This window comes from Gossypium hirsutum, chromosome A11 (genome assembly GCF_007990345.1).
Source record: "Gossypium hirsutum isolate 1008001.06 chromosome A11, Gossypium_hirsutum_v2.1, whole genome shotgun sequence".
Taxonomy (NCBI): domain Eukaryota; kingdom Viridiplantae; phylum Streptophyta; class Magnoliopsida; order Malvales; family Malvaceae; genus Gossypium; species Gossypium hirsutum.
The window spans coordinates 118,933,495-118,953,979 of record NC_053434.1 but is presented as its reverse complement, the minus strand read 5'-3'; the positions used below and the strand labels follow the sequence as shown (position 1 = coordinate 118,953,979).

At 31.3% G+C, this 20,485-nt stretch overlaps 3 protein-coding genes across 4 annotated transcripts; 1 reads left to right on the top strand and 2 right to left on the bottom strand.

Moving 5' to 3' along the window:
• Positions 1-342: 342 nt before the first annotated feature.
• On the bottom strand, positions 343-3,891 carry LOC107962677 (chromo domain-containing protein LHP1). Its single transcript, XM_016899155.2, has 7 exons — positions 3,260-3,891; positions 3,052-3,077; positions 2,860-2,946; positions 1,986-2,765; positions 1,100-1,160; positions 801-1,004; positions 343-614 (listed from the first exon to the last, which is right to left on the bottom strand). The coding sequence occupies exons 1-6, from the start codon at positions 3,566-3,568 to the stop codon at positions 957-959; spliced, it is 1,311 nt and encodes a 436-aa protein (XP_016754644.1). The 5' UTR covers positions 3,569-3,891; the 3' UTR covers positions 343-614; positions 801-956.
• Positions 3,892-4,535: 644 nt separating this feature from the next.
• LOC107962673 (RNA polymerase sigma factor sigB) lies at positions 4,536-8,560 on the bottom strand. The gene is made up of 8 exons (XM_041080085.1): positions 8,378-8,560; positions 8,118-8,228; positions 6,953-7,140; positions 5,976-6,581; positions 5,659-5,889; positions 5,416-5,556; positions 5,098-5,298; positions 4,536-4,983 (listed from the first exon to the last, which is right to left on the bottom strand). Exons 2-8 carry the CDS (start codon positions 8,194-8,196, stop codon positions 4,693-4,695), a joined length of 1,737 nt encoding a protein of 578 aa, XP_040936019.1. The 5' UTR covers positions 8,197-8,228; positions 8,378-8,560; the 3' UTR covers positions 4,536-4,692.
• Positions 8,561-11,469: 2,909 nt separating this feature from the next.
• LOC107904264 (glycine-rich protein A3) lies at positions 11,470-13,055 on the top strand. Of its 2 annotated transcripts, none has more exons than XM_016830584.2 (3): positions 11,470-11,501; positions 12,139-12,446; positions 12,665-13,055. In XM_016830584.2, the coding sequence occupies exons 2-3, from the start codon at positions 12,167-12,169 to the stop codon at positions 12,841-12,843; spliced, it is 459 nt and encodes a 152-aa protein (XP_016686073.1). In that variant the 5' UTR covers positions 11,470-11,501; positions 12,139-12,166; the 3' UTR covers positions 12,844-13,055. The 2 variants fall into 2 exon arrangements, with proteins under 2 accessions (XP_016686073.1, XP_016686065.1); XM_016830576.2 differs by having other exon boundaries at positions 12,662-13,055.
• Positions 13,056-20,485: the final 7,430 nt, after the last annotated feature.

Below are 20,485 nucleotides of genomic sequence, written 5' to 3'. Positions count from 1 at the left end.
TTCTTAAGCTTTATTTGTGAGAAATTAAACTTTCGTAAGATTGAAATAAAACCATCATTGTGGTCTTGCATTGAACAAGTCTACATAGAATAAAATTATTTTCTCAAACTGCATTAACAAGTGATTGTATGCAAATCTCCCTTTTTCTATTGTTGTTTTTGTTTAATTATCTGTTCAAACTCGCGTCTAAACACGTATTTAGACAACAGTTTAATTTAAGTGGCAAACTGACTACTTTTAAACGGAGTTGACGTGTGAATAAAGTGATACCTGATTAAAAACTTCAAATACCAAACTGATACAAAAAATTCTTTAGATACCAAAATGATAATTGGATGCTACTTTTGAAAGGAAAATAGTGCATTAACCCTATGATAAATTACAAAAAAAAGAACATATTTTCTTAAATCTACTAGAAATGTAACTTCTGATTGCAAATGGGAAAAATATATATTCACTAAAAACAAACTAATACAGCATAGGACTCCATACAACGCAATATTGCTAGGTATAGGATACCAAGGGAACGACCCTACCATCGCAGGCAAATATCCTCATAGTAAAATTCAGCACAAAAAATAGGTTTCTTCACCAGGCCAAGCTCCTTGCGTGGTCTACATGGAGAAAAAAGACAAAAAAAAAAGCGGTATTTCAAGTGAGCTTCATCACACTTTATATGAGGAAAGTTTGATGGTAGTTATAACAACCTTAAATGTCCAATTAAGCAACACTAATGGTAATTATAACCACGCTAAATGTCCAATTAAGGCACACTAATGGTAGTTATAAGAGAGAGCTACCGTTATATCAGTCAGCTTGGCACTTGAAAATGAGAGCTCTTGCTTATCCTGCTCTATCTTCTGCGACTAATGTAATAGAGTTACAACAATGCAAACACAAACAAAATGAATATGGCGGCCTTCAGCTTCATCAATACACTAAATACGCCTAGGTGATCAAGATGGAGGGCTATACTTAAGATGTTGCTCATAGAAGCTGATTAACTGCAATGGAAGAAAAAAAAAAAAAGAGCAAGAATTGTCAGCTCTTTAAGTCAACTTAATGAAGGAAAAGATCAGGCAAGAAAATGATCCATTACCAGCAGTGGATTGTTAGCTTTAAGATATTGGTTGTCCACCATAACCTCTTTTCCATCGGACCTGTCAAAATGTGATGAACAAAATTTATCATTGACATGAACTTCAAGAAAGTGCAGCATTAATTTGAGGATTCTCAGAGAATACAACAACAGAATCACATCTAAGATCAGCAAGCTAAAAACTTGAGCATTCTAGCGGTTCATGTCTTAGAATTACTTGCTATGTTAGGGGCCACGAGTGATAGCATTATCAATTTCTCATAAATAAAATTCTAGGGAGTGAAACAAAAAGATATTTGAAGGTAAAAAATATATTCCAAAAGCCAAAAGGAATTATCAGGTCATACATACTCAATCAGCACATAGTGCTTATGAAGTGTAGGACATTCTCCAAAATTGAGAACTAAAGATAAACCAGAACTAAAGAATGCTCCAACAACCACCAAAACTCTAAACAGGGATATGAAAGTACATTAAGTGTTAATACATCGCAAAATGATAAGTTGATAACTCACACAAGCAAGAACCAGACTTCAATCCAATAACACCACACACCAATAGCAAAGCAAAATTATTTTGAAGTGAGCTGAACTAAAACTTTAGAACTTTTTTAGAGAAATTAAATTGATTATGATCTGAATGGGCGTATATGTTGAAGGCTAGAAGTTTCAACCTAAAAGGTACTAAGCAATGCATAGATATGATTTCAAGACATCATAAGTCGGCCAATTAAGGTACAAAGGCAAGCAATCTTACATTTTTGCAAGTTATTTGCATTCCATTTACTTCTTATAAAAAAAGAGAACGAAAAATCATAGCAATGCTCAAAATATAGCTGCGAGATTCATTTGGTTCAAAGGTGGTCGAAATAGAGTTTGTAACAAACCTGAGTGCCAAGAAGGTTACTGACACATCTTGAGTATTAGCTGATACAGAAGCCGAAAATCCTACAGGCTTGAGGATCTTGGTTATGACAGGTACATTTAAAGAATTATCAATCGGGGACCTATGACTCGAACCGTCTGCTGCTAAACCAAGATTTACAATTTCCATCTCTGCATCTGTAATTGCATAGCCAACATGGACATTTGTAGCATTTTGAGTCAAATTAGGTCCAGATGAGGCAGGATCCTGTGTAAACCTCTTAACAGAACCAGCCTTCCTCCTTTTAGCTCCTGTGCGACGATCACTCTGAACTGATTCCCCACGATCAACCTTTTGTAACCCATTTACAGGCCCATCACCTTCAGAAGCTTTGCCTTCCTGAAACCGAATTGCAAGCTTATCTGTATTGCCCCCTTTAGAAGACAATGCACCTTTTAGCTCACTAAGCTTGGTATCATAATCATTTTCATCCTTTGTCTCGTCAACTTTTTTTGAACCGTTTGTAGAACTGTTATCCTTAACTCTTTTAGCTCTTCTGACATTGCTGCTATTTCCATTACGCTCTCCTTCTCGTGCCAACACTATAACTGGACTTGAAGCAGAAAGATCAGCAATACCGGAATTGTCAAAGGGAACCAAGGGAGTCTTATCAACAACACCAAGGTCAAGACCAGTCGCATTATATGTAGAACCAGAAGAACAAGGCTGCTTCTTCTTGGACTGTGTATGAGGACCACCATACTTGCGTTTTCGCTTTCGACTATGCTTCCCTGAACGCAAGCTTCAAACCCGAAATGAAATTAAGTACATGCTTATGTGGAAAAAGACAAATTGATTATGTCCACCTTATTTGAACGAAACCAGTGAAACCTTACCTTTCCTCAAATGCATCAATTACGTCAGAACAAGACTGTAGATTCTCCAATGGCTCCCATGTATTTGCAGTTTCCGGCCATCCACGCCTTCAAAATCAATAATTTCATTACCATTTTCTTAAGAGAACAGTTCATACAGTCTAAAGCCAAACCAAAAACAAAAAGAAGGATACTCAGGGAAAGGGTACTCACCATTTGATGAGATATTGAAGCTGACCCTATCATACATAAACACACTTATAATTAGCAACAACTGAAGCTAAAAACAACCTAATAAAAAGAATTCAACCCCCCCCCCATTTGGCATCTTAAATTTTGAATACAAAAGAACCCAGTTGAGCTGTCTGTTTGGTCCAATAGAAAATTGACCCAAAAAATAACCATTAAAACAAAATCGTACCTTTCGAACCCTTTTACGACGAATAGCTTCAATCTCAAAGAACCCATCATCAAGCTTAGTTCTTTCATCTTCTTTCCTTTCCCCATTTTCTCCTTCTTTTCCTTCTTCTTCTTCCTCTTCTTCTTCTTCATCATCATCATCATCATCATCATCTTCTTCCTCCTCTTGCTCCTCTTCTTCTTCCTTTTTCTCCCCAAGTCCTTCAGTTCCAACTATTTCCTCTTCAGTCCCTCCCTTTTTCTTCTCTTTCACACTCCCCCCTCTTCCTCCTCCTTCACTCTGAGACACCCTTTTCCTTCCTCCTTTCATTTCTAAAACAAAAACCCAAAATCCCAACTCAAGTAAAAACCCTTCTCTTTTGTTTTTTTGCAGTGAATTTTTGAGCTGAAGAAACGAGAAATAAAAGGGTTTTGCTTTTGGGGGAATTAGACCCGAGTTCACTGATAAAACCCGGATTCTATGATCTTTTCATAGTCTAAAATATTAAGTTTTCTGATTTGGATATCCTGCCTTTGCTGCCTTCCCAATTGTTTCCGCCAAAACCTTGCTCTTTTTTTACTAGAATTTATCGATGTTGTAAGAATTAGATCTCTAGTCTAGTCAAACCGAGTAGATTTTTAGTTTTTTTATTTAATTTCTTCAATAATGAAAATTCAATTTTAAAAAATAGAAAAAAAATATCTTTAAATATCTTTTATAAATAACAATAAAAAAATTATTTAAACTTAAACTCAATTAAATCTTTTTCATTTACCAATTATAAATTAGTTGCACCAAATTTTTAGCAATTATTGATTATAAATTATTGATTTACTTTGATCGGTTTAATTGATTAGAGCATCTATTTTCAATTTAAATAATAGATTCAGTTCAATTTTGAGAACCATAAAATTTATTATAGTAAAAAGAATTTTTAAAAATTTATTTAAATTTTTATACAACTTCTACTACTATCTATATCCATACACTCTTTAACTATTTCGATTGGATTTTTAGTAATTCAATCAAATTTTTATCAATTATAGATCATCAAGTCTCAATTTAGCCGATCAATCCAATTAAATTTTAATAACCATAAAATTATTATAGTGAAAAGAAAAAACTTTAAAAGAATTAAGTGAATTTTTATATAATTCTTTTAATCATTCGTACTTTCAAATCAATGTGTTATACCAATTAAGTTAAAACCCAATTGATCAAAATTATCCTTAATGACTACTTTAATTATCTATTGATTTATATTATCATTTTCAACATTGCCAACAATCCTAGAAAGTTGAATCAAACATAACTTTCATCTACATTTGATAATTAATGAGAAAAAAATGTTATTAGTACCTGGATTTTATGTTTGATACAGTAAAAAAAATTGCATGTTTTCTCTGAACTTGTAGGAATGAAAAAGGAAAACTAGAAGGAAAGAAATGAAGTATCTATGAGGCATATGAAAGTAAATATTGCTGTAGATGTTTTGTCCTCCTTTTGTTCTTCAATTTCCGAAAAGCGCATAGCTCAATTTGCCGGATTCTTTCCCTGCTTACACCCATCGACTCCCCGATTTCTTGCAATGTTTTCATCCTTCCATCTTCCATTCCGAACCTCCATCTAATCACTTGCCTTTCCCTTGGACTCAGACTGTCCAATACCTTCTCCAGATCCTTCTTCATGAACTGTTTCAGCAAGATATCTTCAGCTGAATCTGCTTCGGGATCCGCGATTACTTCCTGGACAAGAAAATAATGTGGTCCCGTTAGAACGAAATAGAAATGTGCCGTATCGATGACAGTTTAAAAATGGGAGAAAGGAATAGTAATTGCTGCATGTGAAATAGGACGGACCGATGGTTTAAGGTTTTGGTTGATCCCAATCTTTTGATCGAGAGATCTCGGAGCCTTTGGTGCAAGTAGAACAGCAGTGAGCCTCTTCATGGAGAGTCCTGTTGCCTCCGCAACTTCGATATTGTCAGGCTGTCTTCCATTTTCGCTGTACAACTGCTTTCTAGCCTCCTTCACTCTGTATGTTGCCTCAACCATGTGAAACTGTAAAACCGGAAAAAAAGGTTGAGAAAGTTACAGATTTGGCCTTTTTTACTTCGATAATTATTACATTTATCGCAAAGGGCGATGAATTTAGGACCAGAACAGTTTAGAACTTACCGGCAAGCGAATTGTCCTTGACTGATCGGATAGAGACTTCCGTACAGCTTGTTTAATCCACCAATGCGCATAAGTTGAGAACTTGAAGCCTTTAGAAGCATCAAATTTCTCGGCACCTCTTATAAGGCCTCGGCATCCTTCCTGTGAGTGAATCACTCAAGATTCAGACACTAAAGCGTATGCTAAATCAGCTATTTTCACAATAAAGTCAACTTGTTCAGCAGCATGCTGGAGATCACATACCTGAACAAGATCTTGAAGATTCATTCCAGCCCCCTGATAATTTTTTGCAATAGAAATAACAAGCCGTATGTTGCTTTTAATCATTTTGTCCTTGCAAATTGTGCCATAATTCAAGCGTTCCCGAAGGGTCTTCCGATCAACTTCAGCAGCAGCAGCCCATTGTGCAAATGTAGGTGGTCGCCCACAGCGCTCCGCAAGCTCCTCATGGAGTCCTTCCAGTTTTAGCAAGTCCTGAAGTCATTTATAAGATGGCAAATTTATGTACAAAACAAAGAAGATGAGCTTCACATTCAGAAATGCCTGTCGATTCATCATACCTGTATTCCTTCCGACAACTCAAGTTCTTCATTAGCAGTGAGAAGCTTGGAAGTGTTGGTAGTCCCTCTCAAGTAACACAGTGGATCTGAGTAGTCTATATCTTGTAAAGCACCACGCCGTTTTCTGTTGGTAGAACCGGACTTCACTGAAACAACGTTGGTAGCTGCCTTCTCAGCTGCTCTCGTTCTTTTAGCTTTTCGTTCAGGTTGGCGATTTGACCTCACTGCTATACTTCGGGATAATTGTTCCTCAAGAAGTTTAAGTTCTTCATTTGTGGGCTCTAGTTCATCGGATTCTTTTGTGGAATTTTGCTCAAAATCATCTTCTTCCAGTTCAAGTTCATCCGAGACGTAATCTCCAACAATACCGGCCCTCTCTGCTTCAGTAAACAGACCCCACTTTGATGTTAAAGTATCGGTTGCAGATGACCCTGGAGATTTCATTTCTGTTTTGGCTGAACTGTGATTCTTAACCATAATGGCAGCATCCTTAGCAACCTTAGCAGCTGCTCGTGCAAGAGCTACTGCTTCAGCAGCAGCAGCAGCAATTACAGCCTCATCACTTGTAAGAAGATTTTCAGTTGCTAAAGTTGCTCCGAAGCTTGCCTGCAAAGACAACGAAATTATAACTCTCACACACACTTCATAGTATGACATCAAAACAAGCACCAAAATTTGTAGTAAACCAAACTTGGTCACCCGTAATGAAGAAACTAAAAGAGAATTTAGAAGTGACTATCATCCAGAGATAATGAATCGTCTCGACTTTTAAATGCATGATGTTCATATACAATATGAAGTTTACCTGAACATTACTGGCTCATTGTCTAGCATGATCTTCATATAAATAAGTTTATCTATGGGTAATGAACTCGAGAAAAAAAGAAAACATGTCAATTTCGGAAGTTCAATAGTAAATACCCCGCAATTTTCCGCTCTTATTCTCGACATTATATACTCAAAATAACAAGACTGACCTCGGAAGGTGGACCAGTTGCCCCTGTATATGTCCATGGTCTATCCGTCACAACTGAATTCGAATGAGCTTCAAAAGATGGTAATCTTAGCTTCTCTACATCAAGCACAGCCGTTGTTGCCGTTGATGTCGATGAAGTGGTCGATAAAACACATTGTGAACGGAAACATATAGATTCTTTGTGTTTTGCTGCAGGGTTCAGCGAAGAAATCATGAGAAAACAAATAATGACAAATGGTACCATTAACAATTAGGACAATGAACATACAACAGAACATTACAAACCATTTTCATCCCAATCCCGTAATGTTACAGATACAATAGAACGACTCTCATTATAATCTATGATCATTTACTGATAATGTCAAGCAAATACACCAAATTCTATCAGAGAACACGGCGAAATCCTCGGAAATTAACAAGCCAACAAAAAGGCCCGCTAAAGCAAAGTCAAGACAAAGGCAACCAAGAGAAAATCAAACTGTATTATGTCCTCGAATGCTAAAGCCCAAATGAAACAATCCAAATGAAGGTCATTAGTTCCAGTATACTCTTTTTCTCTTATGCAAAGCATTAACACTAGAAATGTAGGCAATACTCATTGAACACCACTAAGACGAAAAAAGACCAAAGCGATAATGCAATATTGGCACAACTTAGATTGTTAAAAGTGACATAACCACATTACACTCTCACTCGTTTCAGATAAAGAAAGGTGGCTAACACATGAAAAAATAAACAAATCCAGTAAAACCTTATCTGAATTCTGGTAAAAATAAAAGGCATTTGCTACCAGAACCGAATTAAGTTTACCGGATTAACTACTACACACCCTTCATAGTTGTAATTGGGATAAATCCATTGACTTTGTAGCATTGAGATAACCAGCAAAAAGTACATACATATGAAATAAATCCAATACTGGAGAAGCTACTTAAAACTTTCACAAAAAACAAAGAACACCCATTTTACTTCTTGATAAAATAAAGTCACTAGCTTTCAATCCAAATTCAAACTATTACAAAAATCAAAGTAAACCCATAATCCCAAATTAGTCCTGATTCAATGAAGTCTCCAACTTTCTATCAAGTCAACTATATATATATAGCAGCAATCCATTTGAATTCCAATTCAAACAAAGCCATTTTTGAGAGTTAAAAGCTTACAATGGTGAGAATGGTGAGCTCTGAATTGGATAGAAAAAGTGTCAGGTTGGCACTTGAATTGTGGCAATAAACAAGACATCCTCTCCTTCCAGCTTCTGACTGGGATATTAACTAAAAACAAACAAAAAAAAAGTGAACTTTCGGTTTCTTCTTTAACAGCCCAATGATATGGTTCAGAAAATAAACAATGGGTTATCATTTAATTATCTCCATGTTGTGCCCGAGGATGAAAAAAAAAATATAAAAATAAAGAGACTTACTGTTTCTGTTCTTGTTGTACAAAGTTTAAGTGTTTGACATTTTGAAGAAGAAGATTCCACGGCTGGGAAATCAAAAGAAAGAACAAAATGAATTGAAGAACAGAGAAAAAGGAGAGCTTTTGAGAAAAAGGGTAATGGATGTATTGTGATAAATAAGAGGATAAGGGGAAGCAGGGTTGCCTGAGGTTGAGAGAGAGACAACGGACACTGACTTTTTCTGGGGGGTTGAATTTCGATATTAGTCCTTGAATTATGCATAAGTTATGAATTTAGTCTCTCGGTTAAATTCTGCTATTAGTCCCTGAATTATTCATAAGTTATAAATTTTAATCTCTATACTTTAATCTGATAATTTTGTACTTCTAGTATTTTAAAATTTCAGTATTGTTCAAACTATATCTGTTAAATTCATTATATTTTTTTTGTGTAACCATAGGTGTCCTCTCCTGTTTTATGGTTTGAACCTAGTTTTGCTCATCTTCAGAGTGATATTCAAGTAAAGTCTCTACCAATAATGTTAATTACAAAATTCGAGCTTGGCCAAAATACTCAGAAGGAAGTCCACTTTTACTTCTTCCAACTACTTGTTGTATTAAATTCATTAAGTTAATTTTTATTATTTTCATCTATTATTCACACAAAAAATTAATTAATAGATTTGACAGTTGTCATTTTATGTCACTACTAAAATTTTGAATTTTGAACTAAAAATAATCCAATTAGAAAATATGGATCAAAATCTGCAACTCTGTGCATAATATATGATTAATAACATAATTTAACAAAACAAATTTAACTGCTACCATTTGGAACATGACTAAAATTGACCAATTCAAAAAAGTATAGAGATTAAAATCGACCAAATTAAAATATAATGACTAATTCTACAACTTATGCGGAGTACAAAGATTAATTATTTTCTCTACCAAATTATTGAATAAAAATTTGAAAGTCAAAATATGCTTCAAGTCTTTATACTTTTCATATATATGGAATTTAGTCTATATACTTCTATTTTTAGGAATTTAGTCATATTAATTTTCGAATTTAAATATTTAGGTTTATTTTTAAAACCGTTAAAATTATCCTATTAAATTCTCTAGTGTGACATGTTAAAGTTATTTTTTTAAAAAAACTCACTCGATAGTTGTTTAACAAAAAAATGACATTTGAATGACCTAAATTTAATAGAAAATTTCAACAGTATTAACAATCTTAAAAATTCACGTTAACATTATTAGATTAATTAATGATATTATAAACATCAATGTGCTAAATTAATTATAAAATAGAGTATAAAGATTAAATTTCAATTTTAAACATAGCTTAAGGACCAAAACTAAAATTTGACCATTATTAGATAATCAAAGAAAATGTAAAATATTATATATTTGGACAAGTGTGAGAATGCTTAAATATTTAAACTTACTAATAATATTATGTTAAAAATTAAATTTGAAATTTGAACATAACATAAGGACTAAAACTGAAATTTGATCATTTTTATATTATTTGGACATGTTTCGGTTAATGAACGCTTAAGGACATTCTTTCTATATACAGAGTATGGTAAATTGCTGCGAATCAATTCAAATTCTTTTCATTAAAATAATAGGATAAAATTTAAAAATAGTCACTTAATTATTAATATTTTTCTGTTTTGGTCATCCAGGTTTAAATTTTTTATTTTAGTCATTAACATTATCTAAATTTAATATTTTGGCCACTCTTTCGTTAAATAACTAACAATGGTCTTTTTATTAGCAAATTAATAAATTTAGCCCTCCAATATTAATAAATTTTATCAATTTAATCCTAATTTTAAAAAGTTCAACACATCTAGCCCTCAACGTTAGACATTCTATCAATTTAGTTTTACTTCTTAAATATTCAAAATTCTAAAACTTAAAAAATATAAAAATATATTTAAAAGTTTATTTTTCCGATAAATATACATAAGATTTTGTAACAATACATACAAAATATTACTTAAATCATATTCAAACTTTTCCTTTTATTTTTTAGTTTATTTTATAAATAATTTTACTATACGTCTAGCATTACTCGTTAGTCCTCGTCAAATTTGCTGAGCGCTAGGCATCGCATTTGCCCACAATCACTAGCGCTAATATCCCTTACTCCAAACTCCTTGATTTCCACATCCTCTATCATGGAATCATCAAACTGGGAATTGGTTGTGAAGTTATCGGTATGGCCTTTCACCTACTGGGTCTCTAAGACCTCATCCCACTTAGATACCCCTAATCATGCCCGCTCTCAAGCATAACCTCAAATGTAACAAACTCGTTTTGGGCAACAACTTCAATATATCGATTCTCACCATTTTTTACCTTAAAATGTAATTTTTGACCCAACCTAAATATGATAGTTGTTAATGTAAAAACAATAGACATTTTATAATTTTATAATTTTCAACCCCTTAAATTGTTTTTATTTCCGATCAATTAAATAAACATTTTTTACATTAATTATGGTAAGATAAACCTTTATAATATTTAATATAGATTTTGCATTTGACTTTCTTTTTAATGCATGTAACGTTATATTTTATTTTGTAATATAAAACAATTCTATGCTTATTTTAATTATATTAATTAATACTATAATTTTTTTATAATAAATATTTAATTTGTATAAAAATTTACATATGTAATTTTACATGTTTAAAATGTTAAAACCTTTACTTTATTATGAGTAATATTAGTGACAAACAGAATATTTAAATTAATATTTTGGTACTCAAATTTCTTATGGTTCAATATATATATATTATATTATTCATTTCTATTTTATAATCATGTTAATTACCTTCCCAATAATAAAATATATTTTATAAGGATTTCGTTAAAATTATTTTTACATTAAATATACGTGTTTTTTATCCCCGAATAATTTCTCTAGCTTCGTTCCTAAAAAAATGGATAAAGGAGATTAAATTAAATTATTATTTGAAAGGGCTAAATCTATAATTGTACCATTTAAACAGATGTGCTAAATTAATGGGGCGAAATCTAAGGAACCTCTCCCTCTATAAAATCATTTCTATCATTTATGTTCTTTTCAAAGCCAAATGAGAATAGTTTAGGTTCCAAAGAATCTGCAGGTAATCTTAATCTGTCATTCATGTAATCTTTCCTTTTCCTTTATTTTTTGAATTATAACCTTTCATTTTATTTTATTTTTTGAATTCTTCATGTAATCTTTTAGCATTTGGGGGTGATTTCATGGTAAAATTTTTTTGATATTGTATTATATCCATGGGGTTAATTTCCATTCATGATTGAATAGAATGGTTCATGATTGATTGTTTGCATGTATAAACGTGTTCAATCATGTATGGTATATACAGATATTCATGTCCATGTATGGCTTGTCAAATATTGTTGCCAAAAGGGCTATGCATGTTTTTTTACGTATATGAATTAATGTGGACATGCATGTATGTATTTGTCTTCGGATCCTTTATTTACATCCATGCACATGGCATATATGTGTGTATGTGTATGAATCTTTCTTGAACAAAGAAGCATCCATATAGATGGCAATAAATGTAGTATTATATTATTTTCATGCATATATATATCATAATTTGAGTATAGTATTGTAGTTTAAATATGAATTACTTGAAAACTTGAAAATTGTAGCATCTTAAGTTGTGTGTATGATCTTTTTAATATGTTAATTTTTTTATTTATTTTAAAATATATTTTTTTAATTTTTTTAATCTTATAATAAAACAGTTATTCTCATTCATTAATTTAAAGAAACATGGGAGGTAAAAAAAATTATTATGCTTCACCTGGATCTTATCCCTACCCACCACAAGGATATCCTTCTCCTGGTGGGAACACACCGGCCGGATATCCTCCACCGGTCGCTACAACATATCCTTCACCTGGGGGATATCCTCCTCCCAATGGATACCCTCCACCGGTCGCTACAACATATCCTTCACCTGGGGGATATCCTCCTCCTCCTCTTCCAGGATATCCTCCTCCAGGATCAATAGGACAAATTCCGATAGTTTACCCACCAACTAATTATCCTGGTATGCTCTATAACTCTTTATTAATATTTTCCTATGACTATTTCATACATACATACTTGTTTCTTGAAAATGATTATTGAAAAATATTTTACCCAAATTTAAATGCCTGTTTCCTAATAAAATTTCACTTTTTTTCTAAAAAAATATTTTCTTAGAAAAAAAACTTGGCTTTCTATCATATACCACCATTTAAGTTGAAGAGTTAAAATTTACAGCAGCTGTTGGTAGTAGTGGTGCATATGGGGCTCACCCTCACTATATGGCACATGGTGCTTATGCAACATATGGAGGTTACTATGGCCATTGTCATGGAAAGTTCAAACATGGGAAATTTAAGCACGGGAAGCATGGCATGTATGGCAAGCATGGTGGGTACCGATACAAGAAGTGGAAGTAATTCTTTGCACACATACATATGCATACTTGCTTTTGTATATGAATGAATTGGTTCCATTGGAAGAGGAGTTGCACATCATCTTTTTTACCCTATGCATTAGCCAGGGCTAGAGTGCATAAAGTCCTTATTCTTGGTGTTTGTATTTTCGTAATTTTTTTTCATATTGTTTAAATTATTATGTATATTTATGATTTTTAATACATTAATATTTTTTATCATATAAATCTTAATATTCTGTTTTGTATATATTTAAAATTGCCGTCTCTAATATCGTTTTTTTTTATGAAAATAGCCTTTGCAATAAATAGGTAAGAGTTATAAATCACTTTTTGGGTTTGAATTTGATAATTTTTTTCATACTGGAATTTGAAATTTCTTTTTGTTTAAGTTAGGTCCTAGACTTAACAATCGTTTCATATTGTAGCTTGAACTTTTTTTTATCCAAATTAGACCCTAAACCTAGAAATTATTCTCACATTAGGGCTTGAACTATTTTTTTTGTTTAAGTTAGTTCTTGAAAACTCTAGAATTTAGGTCGCAATGTGGGAATAATTATCAAGTTCAAGCCCTAATATAAGAATAATTACAAGTTCAGGCATCAATATAAAAAAAGCTATCAGATTCAAACCCTAAATAATAATTTAACCCCAATTGAAATTTGTAGCTAACATGCAAACCTAACATAGTTTCAATATTAAACCAGTTTTATATAATTGTTTTTATTTAAGTTACATTTATAATCGATACATTCAATTAATTACAAATTTTATCATTACAATAAACTATCAAACTAATATTGAATCAGTTTTAGAGAAATATTTTTTCAAAGTAAACACTAAAAAAAAAAAACCAAATTTATATATAGGTATTTAAATTGAGATAAATGAGATAATATCTGTCTATGTTTGGAATTTGGATAAATAAAATATATTAGGCTCTAATTTCACAAATTTCTTTAATTAAAACCTCTATATTTTCTTTTTCTACACAGGAATGGTAAATAAAGAAAATTAGGTATTGAGCCGATTGAGTTTTAGCTCGATTGGTATGGGCATTAAATGTATTAGGCTCTAATTTCACAATTTTCTTTAATTAAAACCTCTATATTTTCTTTTTCTACACAGGAAAGGTAAATAAAGAAAATTAGGTATTGAGCCGATTGAGTTTTAGCTCGATTGGTATGGGCATTATTACTAATGTAGGAGAATAAAGAAAAATAGGCATTGAGCCAATTGAGTCTTTAGCTCGATTGGCATAGGCATTGTTGCTAATGTAGGAGGACGTGGATTCAAGTGCGTTGAAGCACATTATCCTCCTATTTATGGGTTAGAGATGTACTATAAATAATTCTAAACATTGTATCAAAAAGAGCAGATATGATCAACACTTATAATAAATCGAAATAAAAAATTTATTTAATTGAATAATTGGTTAAATTAAATAATTAAGCCAAACTTTTCATCTTAACCGTATTAGGTAAATTAAACAAAATTAAACCCAACTATGTCAGAATGCTAGGAATGGAAGCTATAGCTTTCCCTTGCACTCACTTTCCTTGCATAGATAAAAGGTTTTTTTTCTTTTTTTAATTAAGTCTTGAATTTGATAATACTTTTATAATGTGGCTTAGACTTTTTTTAATTTAAATTAATCTTAAATCATTTTTTTCATTTTTGTTTTCTTAAATTCATTTAAATTATTGAGTTGTATAATTTTTTTTAAGATAACCAACTTTTATAATTATATTATTTGTCGTGGGTAAATATCTTCATATTTAATGAAAATTCTAAATTTTATGAAATTTTTAATTTTAATAATATTATTTTTAATTTAATTATCCATATATTGTAACACCCCCTAACCTCAAGCCGTCACCTGAATAGGGCTACGAGGCATTACCAGACCTATACACTAACATTTAGACAAAATCGAGTCATAAACTTTACATTTCAGATCAATTCTTATCAAATTTCATCTTAAAGTCCTTAATATGGACCTACGAGGCCCAAAATATGCTTAGGAAGTGATTTGAGACTAAACCGGGAACTTTAGAAAATTTTCCTTCAAAATAAGGGCACACGTCCGTGTGGCCTGGGACATGCCCGTGTGGCCTGCCCATGGGCAGATTCTGACTTTTCCACACAGCATGGGCACACACCCATGTGATTTGGCCGTGTGAAAGCATAAATTTTGACCATTTTAAAGCTATTTTCACATACTAAACACACCCTATTCATGCCCAAAACATTTACTTGTAGATCTTAATCAAATAACATTCTTTTTATCCATTTCTTGTACCTAAATACAATTATACACTAATAGAATTCAACCAATCAATTATTTCAAGCCAAAACATGTATATTTCATATTTCAATCACAAAACATCACATTCAACATAGTTTTCATACTTAACTATTCATATAATTTCATTACTAAATCAAATCCTATACATGCCATATAAATCAAAAATTTGTTTAACAAAATCTACCGGAGTAAATCTGGATAGTGTGATCCTTGTTGTAGATCCGATCCTCCGTATGTATATAAGTCAATTTACAAAACAAATAACATACACAAGTAAGCTTATAGAAGCTTAGTAAGCTCATAGGCATAATTTCACAAATCTTACCAAATATTGTATACAATCATATATTTATTAGCTTATCTAATTCATCCTGCAAATCACAATTTCATTAATAAACTCGTTTGAACAATTTTCATGTTGCTATTCACGAACTTAATTTTTTTGGCCCATTCTTATTTATTTCCATTGTCAAATTAGGGAACAATAATAGAATTAAGTGCTTCATTATCACGTTGCCATAGTAAACTATGGACTTTCACATTGTCACACATCACACACCGAAGCCATAGCCCTGCCATGGTCTTACACGGAACACACATCATACCGATGCCATATCCCAGATATGGTCTTATACGGACTCACATTATCACATCACACCGATGCTATAGCCCAGCTATGGTCTTATACGGGAACACGAATCACATTGTACCGATGCCATAGCCCGGCTATGGTCTTATACAGAAGCACATATCACATCTTTTCCGTCAATTTATTATGGTGATAAAATGAAAGCACTCAAACCATTGTTCCAACTAATTTGTTCTTTTAGTTACACATTATTCATTAGTTAATACAATTTGATAATATTCATCTACAATAAAATACTTTAACAATCATAATATTTTTATATTAAACATTGAACTTTGCCATATGAACTTACCTGGGCTAATTTGCAAAAATCGTAGAAATTCAGGGACTGTTCTTGAATTTTCTCCTTTCCACGATTCACTTCGTTTTCTTGATCTATAATTATAAAATCATTCTTCATTAGCATCTATTTCAATTCCATTATTTTTCACAATTTATGCCCTTAATTTTCAAAATTACACAATTATCCCAAACTTTTCAATTTTTATAATTTAGTCCTTGCTCAATTCATTCATAAATTAAACTAAGTCCTTTCAAATATCATTTTATCTAAACTATACAAACTACTTCACAGCCTTTGACATTCCAAGATTCAACACAAAATTCTAATTCCAACAACTTTCACAATTAGGTCCTAAAATAAATTTCTATGCAAATCTCTTCATAAAATTATCATATAATGAAATTAAAACCTTAATTCCATGATAAATCATCATAAACTTTCGGAACTTACTCATGGTAACTTTCTAAAATATTCATAAAAGCAAAAACTAATGAATTAGATATTAGGACCTAGTTGTAAAAGTCTCAAAATCACAAAAATTACAAGAAATAATCAAGAATTGAGCTTACATGTAATAAAATATGAAAGACCAGCTTAAAAGAACCCTTCAATGGTGTTTTTTTCCGGAGAAGATGGAGAAAAATGAAGAAAACTCTAGGTTTTACCTTATATATCATATTTTACAATTTAATTTTTAACCTATTTCCAATTTTGCCCCTCTTTCACACTTGATTTTTATTTTTCCTGCACACTCATGCTGTCCAGCCCAATAATAGGTGTTTAATTGCCTATTTAGTCCTCCTTTAATTATTACTAGAGCTATTTAATCATTTTCATAATTTTGTACTTAATTCAATTTAGTCCTTTTTACCCAATTGACTACCGAAACCTTAAAATTTCTTAACGAAACTTTAATACTAACTTACTAACACTCCATAAATATTTATAAAAATATTTATGGCTCATTTTATGAATTTGAGGTCTCGATACCTCGTTTTTATCTTATTTAATCTACAAATTCCTTTTAGCTCATAATTTATTTTAATTCATAATTTCACTAACTCGAAATCATTTCTAAAATCACACTTAACTTTTACTTACTAATATCTAAGCTCACATGTCGGATTTAGTGATCTCAAATCACTATTCCGATATCACTGAAATTTGAGCCATTACATATATATTTCATGATAAAATTTAAAAAATAAAGATTTATAAATAAGTTAAATCATTTTTATATAAAAAAATGTATTTGGATATAATTTAGCTTTTAAAAATTTTTATTTTTTAAATTTATATTATCAACATACCTTAAATAAAAATGGATAAACTTTTCATTTAAAATTTGATTTAACTTCACATGTTACAAAATAATAGCATTCTTTTAATTATAACTTATTTATAATCACTTTGATGTTTTGTAGTATTATTTAATGTTTATAATATTTTATTTTTATTTTGTAAGTAGAATTTTCGTATCTTAATTGCATGTAAATTACATTTTAATATCATTTATCACCATTTTTTTTAAATTCACTCTCAATTTTTTTTAGAGAATATTTTCACTCACTTCTGATTACGTCTCAATTAGTGGCTAAAGTGGTGGAATCTAACGGCCCCATTACAAGCTTCATCTATTGTTCTAAACCTATTTTAAAGATTTTAGAGGTTGAAAACAGTTGTTTAACTATTACAGATTTAGGAGTTACAAACCCTACGTCAAATATTCTAATTTTGTTTTTAAATTGAGAGAGAGGGTGCGTCGGTTAGAGAAGATTGTGTGGCAATGAACTCCACACAAATGGAGTGCTTGGGTTTGGCTAAAAGAACAATTATGGTTCGTCACCGTTTTACTCCACCTTCACATTTTACTCTTTGAAACCACTAGATTGCAAGAAAAAATCCATAAAAAGCTCCAAAATCATGTACTAGTAATCTGTTTTAGTAGTCTCTATTTGTAGATTTCCTTCAATTTTTTTTTCTTTATTTAGGTTATGAATAGAGGCCAAAAAATCCTTGTTGAAGTAGAGGAAAACCAATACAAGCTTAAAGTTAAAGTTTCCACTAAAGATCAAAATATGGTATCTAGGAAAACCAATCTTCTACTCACAAAAACAAAGATTCTTGTAAGATTCTTGAAAAGTGATTTATAAACAAAATTCAGGCACTCAAACAAACCAAATACAAGGAGCTAATATGCAAAGAAAGTGAGTGTAAGACCATGTTATATCTTGTATTACTCAACAAGGCTTATGTACAACAAGACTTTTATACAAACCAAATACAAGACTTAATATGCAAAGAAAGTGAGTGTAAGAGAATGCTATAGCTTGTATTACTCAACAAAGCTTATATAAAACAAGGCTTTTATACGATGATTCATGTTCCAAGCGAGGGTGGGGTGCCTCAGCCAAACACCTTAACATCTAGGGGCTAATATTACAACTAGTGTAAGGCTAAGATACACCCTCTAGATTATTCTAGATCTAAAAACATTGACTAAATTGAATTAGATCAAGGAAAGAAGGTTAGAGACTCCTACTAAGTCGATAGGAAGCTTCATCCCACCCATCTAGAAGGTAGAGGCCACTTTGGGCTTAGACCTATTGCCCTCACACTTTGGGTATTCTAGAGTGATTTGTTGTTCACCCATGTGCCCACTTAGTTCCATTAACTTTTAGAGTCCACATGCACCTCTGGTGTACCTTGTGAACATTCAAAACCATCTTAAAAGGAGTTCGGAGATTTTTAAAACCTAGTATCCCACCAACGTCGTCTAGGGGGCTTCGAAGGCTTTCGAAGCCACTCGACTAGGTCTCCTTACATGCACAATTGTCACTATGGTCACTACTCTTAACACTCATATACAGGCTGTGACAATTGCAATATTTGCCCATATCAAACCCCCAGAATATTTGTTGCATAATCACATATTACTTTTTTTTTCGAATATTTTCATGTTCGTTCTAAGGTCCAACTTCGAGATTTATATTTATTTAAAGTAATATATCTTTTAAATTAAAAAAGGTTAAGAATTCATATTTTAATATATTATTGTTTTCGATATCTAATAGTTTATTTTGTCAATTATCAACAACAACAAACAAACAACCTACTAGTGTACTAGTAAGTAGCTAGCCTCTTTTTGCACGTTCTTGAGAAGAGAATGGTGCAATTTTAATGGTTTTGGGACCCATTCCGTCAAAGCATGCACATGCAATTGGAGTTGTCTCTTATCCTTTCTTTTTCTTTTTCTGTGGCCACATTTTTGGTCGACACATGTTGGTTCACACTGCTATTTTGGGACGTTCATGCAACTTATGAATGAGTTTATTTAGGGCATGAAAAATTAAGAGAAGATTTCAAGGAAATTATGACTTGAATTTCAATCTTTGTTTTCATAGACTTTAAGAAGCATAAATTGTTGTATAAAAATGATTACCACATAACCAAATATCTCACAACATAAGTTTATTCTAATAAATAAATTGGAGAAAATGTGCTTTATAAATATTTAAAAAAAAAGCTTTAATTCCAAAGTAAAGATTTTTAGTGATATATAAGAAGGAAACAAGTTTTTTTAAGAATATAAAAAAACTATTTGAAAAAAAAAAAGAAAAAGAAAATATTTGATATGCTATCAGTGAATTTTCTAGACTCTACACCGGCCGGGGTATAGGTCTAGAATTTTGAACCGTTTAAATAAAAATCGATACAAACCGATTAAACCAACTAAAAATCAATTGAACCAACTATTGAACCAGTTGAATCGATATTTTTAAAAAAAAATTAACTTTTAATAATTTTTTAATTAGACCAGAGAATCGATAGTCTGACCAATTCGACTATCAATCCGATTTAAAAACATTAGTCAATTTTTACCAGTAAAAATATTGACTTTAGATAAATTTTTAATATTGTAAAAATAAATAAATCAAAATGTGTCAATTTAAAGTATAAATATTAAATCTTGATTTAAACATACTAATTGGGCTAAAATCAAAGTTTGACCGATATATAAATCTAAAATCCATATATTTCCCCCACTACATGCATGGTATGGATCTATTTGACACGACAATATTATAAAATTTTATTTTTATAATTTATAAATGGTATATGTCAATTTTTTATTAATTTGGTGATTTGATGCAACAATTTTAAATCCTATGAGTAAAAGTTAGGATGGGAAAATAAAACAAAGTATTAATGCCAAAAAATAGTGAGAAATAGAATCAACACATCGATTTTGTTAATACAATTTTGATTCATCAATTTTATTTAAGTAAGGGCTCGCTCAAAAATGATTTTATTTAACAATTTATTCAGAATAACTATTGACTTAAACTTAATCTAACTTAAACTCAATCTATGCCTACAACAATTGATAAATGTAGTTTTAAAAT

Coding starts and splice junctions, on each gene's coding strand:
- LOC107962677 (XM_016899155.2), bottom strand. CDS start 3,568: ATGAAAGGAGGAAGGAAAAGGGTGTCTCAGAGTGAAGGAGGAGGAAGA. Junction 3,078..3,259: donor GTCGTAAAAGGGTTCGAAAG/GTACGATTTTGT, acceptor TATGTATGATAG/GGTCAGCTTCAATATCTCAT. Junction 2,947..3,051: donor CTTCAATATCTCATCAAATG/GTGAGTACCCTT, acceptor TTGATTTTGAAG/GCGTGGATGGCCGGAAACTG.
- LOC107962673 (XM_041080085.1), bottom strand. CDS start 8,196: ATGTCTTGTTTATTGCCACAATTCAAGTGCCAACCTGACACTTTTTCT. Junction 7,141..8,117: donor AGCTCACCATTCTCACCATT/GTAAGCTTTTAA, acceptor TGAACCCTGCAG/CAAAACACAAAGAATCTATA. Junction 5,890..5,975: donor AGTTGTCGGAAGGAATACAG/GTATGATGAATC, acceptor AAATGACTTCAG/GACTTGCTAAAACTGGAAGG.
- LOC107904264 (XM_016830576.2), top strand. CDS start 12,167: ATGGGAGGTAAAAAAAATTATTATGCTTCACCTGGATCTTATCCCTAC. Junction 12,447..12,661: donor CCCACCAACTAATTATCCTG/GTATGCTCTATA, acceptor TAAAATTTACAG/CAGCTGTTGGTAGTAGTGGT.